Source organism: Dreissena polymorpha, chromosome 11 (assembly GCF_020536995.1).
Source record: "Dreissena polymorpha isolate Duluth1 chromosome 11, UMN_Dpol_1.0, whole genome shotgun sequence".
Lineage (NCBI taxonomy): Eukaryota > Metazoa > Mollusca > Bivalvia > Myida > Dreissenidae > Dreissena > Dreissena polymorpha.
The window spans coordinates 27,572,905-27,578,190 of NC_068365.1; the positions used below are offsets into that span (position 1 = coordinate 27,572,905).

Sequence of the window (5,286 nt, forward strand, 5' to 3'; positions counted from 1 at the left end):
GCCTCTATAGATAAATCACTCAACAGTCGCGGGATAAAATTACTCGATATTTGTAAAGGCTCGTCTTTTCGTATCGTAAATGGTCGCATTGGTAATAGCGATCAGTATACATTTTTGTCAAATAACGGCTGTTCAGTGATCGATTATCTTTTAACAAAAGAAAACTACTTTTCACACATACCACAATTTTATATACAAAGTTTTAATGAATGGAGTGACCATGCTCCGCTATACTTTTCATTGTTATGCAATAATAGATTTAGAAAGCCAATCAGGTATTAAATATAAATGGAATGACTCCCTGCGGGAACAATTTCGATCAGGGATTATTCGAATTTTACCAACTTTTAATGATATTGTGCGTAATACCGAACAGAACAGAACAGAATATTTTATTTTAGCTTAAGCATACAGCTCATCGCCATAAACATACATATGCAATAACAGCATGCGTGACAATTATATACAAAACATACATCCTTTTGAGGAAAGATCAATTTAAAAAGTAATGACATACAACATGTTTTAGTGAGAATGTCACATGGATGGGGTTAATACAAAGTGATCATGTCATGTTAACACGAAATTTAATAATTGTTACAAATACAACATTATTCTAAGCTTAATGTCTTTGTGGAAGATATATCATTTATACTACACATATAGCACATCTTCTCGTAGCTTAAAGCATTTTAAACAAAAAATGGCAAGTTTTCTTAACACTATTTTGTTTGAACAATTAAGTAGTTCGATAAACTTGAACATACTAGGTCGTGATCTGTAATACTTTGGAATTAATGTATTCCTAATATCGGCATAATAAGGACATTTAATAACAAAGTGATATTCATCCTCGATATCATTGAGGTTGCATAAAACACATTTGCGTTGATCTCTGACAATGTTCTGGTGTCTACCCGTTTCAATTAATAATTTGTGAGACGACAAACGTAATTTAGCAATAATATTCCTATGTTTTTTATTTTCAACAATATCAAGATACGCAGATCTTTCGAATATTGGTTTCAATTCTTTATATAAAATCATTGAACTAGATGATGTGACACTTGTATTCCAGTTAGTGATATACTGGTCTCGTAATCTGGTTTTAAGTAGCGGTATTAATTGATTAGAGTTCACAGATTCGGGGAATAGCCATACATCGTTAAAACCGGTTTGGTTTAGAATATTCCTTACTTTCGATGACCAATTGTTTGTGTTATTTTTGCGTTCAATTTCTAATCTCTGTGATAATAAAATGTGTTTAAGAATACAATTACCCTCTTTAACAGTATATAATTTCAAAAAGTATTTCACGATCCTGACATATCTGTCTAAATACAAGGGGAATCGACCAACTTCGGCATATAGCGATAATGAGTTTGTTGACATCTTAACATTCAATATTCTTTTACAAAATTTACGATGGACGCGCTCAATGTTTTCCGCTTTCATAAATCCCCATACCTCACAGTTATAGTTTAAAATTGATGATACATATGCGTTAAATAAATTTAACATGATATGTATAGGTACGTTCATGTCTTTTGTGAGAGTGAACAAAGAATGCATCGCTTTTAAAGCTTTGCCATACAATGTATTTGTTGCGGACGCAAAAGATCCACCGCTTGACATGACAATTCCAAGGTAATTAAAATTGTTAACAATTTCTATTTCTTGACCTTTATATGTCCATATTAATGTTTTACTAATTGTGCCACCTTTTCGGAATACCATGACCTTTGTTTTTTCAATGTTTACCGTTAAATTCCACTTATCGCAGTAGGTTTCTAAATTGTTTAATGATTCTTGAAGACCCTCCGGTGTTTCAGAAAATAAAGCCGCGTCGTCAGCGAATAATAATAGATATATCGATATTTGATCTAGTGTAATTCCGGCGTTTATTCCATTTTGCAAACCGAATTCGATGTCGTTAATAAAGAGGGAAAACAATATGGGCGAGGTTATCTCCCCCTGAAATAAGCCGACGTTACTATTAAATACGTCAGATAATTTACCCATGTGTTTAACCTGTAATTTCACTTCATCGTACATGGATCGAATAAGTGTTAATAGTTTACCGTCGATGCCCACATTAATCATCTTACTCCATAATTGGCCGCGATTGATGACGTCATATGCTTTCCGGTAGTCAATATAACAACAGTATAGCTTACCTTTATTCTGAAACTGTTTTTCTATAAGTGCATTAAGAATAAATATTGCATCGACCGTGCTACAGTTTGGTTTAAAGCCGAATTGTGCATCCGTTAGAATGTCATTCGTTTCTGCCCATTGTTTAAGCCGTTCATTTAATATGCTTGTAAACAATTTCGCAAAACAACTTATTAAAGTAATTCCCCGATAGTTATTTGGATCTGATATGTCCCCACGTTTATGAATTGGTATTATAATACCAGATGACCAGCTGCGCGGAAAACGCTTTTTATCAAGTATGTAGTTAAACAATATTTCTAACGGCCTGACGATTACATCGATTGTTTCAGTAAAATATTCATATATAATATTGTCATGCGCATGAGCTTTATTGTTTTTCAACCGTTTGGTTGCCCTTATAATTTCTTCTGTCGATATAGGATTATCGAGTTCGGGGTAGGAGGGTTCTGTGTTTAACCTATTGTCAAATTCATGTAAAAAAGTATCGGAATCAAACGAGTTTATATTTAGGTCACCTTCGTCCGCTAATTTACTGAAATAATCGTGGAATTCGATTAACGGTATCGTATTTGAGTTTTGTGATGTAGTTTTACGTTTAAATAATTTCCAAAACTCACGGGGTGATTTCCTTCTCATAGTGTTCATATGCTTGCTTAGATCAGTGTTGTACTTTAATTTAGTTTTTCTACAAGTATACTTATAATCCTTTTTCGATGCAATCATTTGTTCTCGTGTACGCTCGTTTTTGTTAAGATTAAACTCGTATATAGCTCTGGTACATTGAGATTGTTTGGTTTTACATTCTTCGTTAAACCACTTTTGTTTATTTTTATCATTATCTATAAACCCTTTACTTTCAAGATTTATATTGCGCTTAAAATACTTTTCTCCTTTAGAATTTAAGTAGTTCGAAAATTCTCCCACTAGGATATCCGGATCAGAGTTTGAATCAATTTGTGATAATAACATGTGTTCCAGATTATGTACATCGCACGAAACATCACGAAGAAAGTCGCATTTGTTCTCGGGTTTCCATTTAAAATAAACAATCGGATTAATATTACTATTTGAAACAGCGTTATTCGTGCGGAGAGCAAATGTCAGCGGCGCATGGTTCGAGAATTCCGTGAAATCGTTAACGGTAAAATCTAAAATGTCCGTAAAATTGGTGTGCGCAGTTAATAAATAATCAACTAAGCTTTCACCATTATGTGTATAGCACGTTATTTTACCTATATTTTGATCGTTATGTAAACGTCCGTTCACGATACGAATATTAGTCGCTTTACAAATATCTAACAGGTTGTCTCCAAATCGATTCGTAGTAAGGTCACAAGTTGAGCGTGGGATTAAGGTTTCAATATCTGGTACAGTATCAAAATCGGTATCGCTTATATACCTATCATTTTCGATGTAATCGGCTTTATTTCCCGTTCGCGAGTTTGTGTCTCCAGTTAAAAATACCTTTCCTTTGGTTTGATAAAAATTAATATCTAATTCAATAGTTTCAAAAATATCATAAGTATACAAAGAGTGGACAGGGGAATTTTCAGGTGCAATATATATAACACATAAATATACATCTGATTCAATATTAAAAAACATTTTATCTAATTTAAGCCAAACAATGCAATCAATGTCATTTTTTACTAATGTAACACCTTTACGAATATAGTCTTTAATGTAAATCACAATACCACCACTCGAGCGCTTCGCTCTACGGTGTTGTAATCGTCTGTATGAGTGAATAGGCTTTCTATAGCCTTTTAGGTCTAAGGTAGAGTCTTTATTTGTCCAAGTTTCAGTAAGACATATAATATCGTGACAGTTAAGAAAAGATGAAAACTTACTATCAGAGCATTTAAACGCTGTTAGTCCTTCCACATTCCATGTGACAATTTTAATGACACCCTCACTAACGTCCTATTCTTTATACACTTGCTTGTTTATATACAGTTTGTCAATCCTGAGATACGCCTCCTTACCCTCGGATCTTGCCTTTTTCATGATGGGTACTAGCCTTCGTCGGGCCTCCATAACTTCCTGTGGATATTGCTCGGATATTCCGAAAGGGGTACCTTTTAGTTCCCTTGACTCCCTGCGAACCCTCTCCTTGTCCGGGTAGTATGCGAATTTCGCAACAATTGGCCGCACTTTATTTGGCTGGTATCGGCCTATCCGATGTGCCCTGTGCAACTTGATTTCGGTTTGGGCGTTTTGCACGTGAAGCTTTGTTTCGATGAATTCCAAGATTTTTTTGTCGCACTGTTCTTCTTGCTCCTCAGGTATCTTGAAAAACAACAAATTGTCCCGCATACTCCTGCACTTGAGGTCCGTTATTTCAGCCTGTAATTTATGTTCGTGCTGGATCACTGAATTCTCGCGACTTTGCAAGTTACTCGTGGATTTTAGAGTTGAGTCGAATTCACTCTGTTTTTTTGTTATGTTTTCTATCATGTTCCCACTGAAATCACACGATTTTTCTAACTCTTTCATTCGGGTTTCAAAGCTATTCATTCGTTGCTCTATTTTGTCTATTCTCAAAACTATGCCCGACACTGTTTGATGAATTTGGTCAAGTTGTGAAAGTTTTTTGTCAACAGAATTTAACCTTTCCAAAATTGATGATAAAATGTCCGAGCTTGGTGGCGGCGATGGCGTTGCCGGGGGTATAAACCCCTGTCCATAAAAATTGGGCGTGTTCATCATGTACGGAAATGGTATCTGCGTTAGTTGTGGACTGCCATAGTACTGACCTGCCTGGCTCGCCTGTGTTTGTCCGCTTATATTAGTCACGGGTGAAGCTTGAGCATTTTGCGCCATTTTTTTCCCTTTGTTTCGCTTGTTCGTGCTTTGTGTTGAGCTTGCTTGACCGTTATCCGGCGAATCTTTGGAGGGTTTGCGTTTTCTGGTCATAGATAATCATAGGTATCATCCAAATGTTCACTTAAAAACACTTTTCATTCATCCTCACTTGTTTTATTCCATAAACTTTCAATATTTTCGATGTAATTTTACTCCTTCAAAATTTTAGCCCGCCATGTTCACGCATGCGCATTAACTTCCAACTGCCCTGACAGTGACTCAATTAATGTTTTGATTGATAAG

At 35.2% G+C, this 5,286-nt stretch overlaps 1 protein-coding gene across 1 annotated transcript; it reads right to left on the reverse strand.

Annotated features, from left to right (window-relative positions):
• Positions 1 to 4,101: 4,101 nt before the first annotated feature.
• Positions 4,102 to 5,001, reverse strand: LOC127849717 (unconventional myosin-XVIIIa-like). Its single transcript, XM_052382463.1, has one exon. The coding sequence runs from the start codon at positions 4,999 to 5,001 to the stop codon at positions 4,102 to 4,104; it is 900 nt and encodes a 299-aa protein (XP_052238423.1).
• Positions 5,002 to 5,286: the final 285 nt, after the last annotated feature.

Excerpts from the sequence above, each read along its gene's own strand:
- LOC127849717 (XM_052382463.1), bottom strand. The coding sequence starts at position 5,001 with ATGGCGCAAAATGCTCAAGCTTCACCCGTGACTAATATAAGCGGACAA.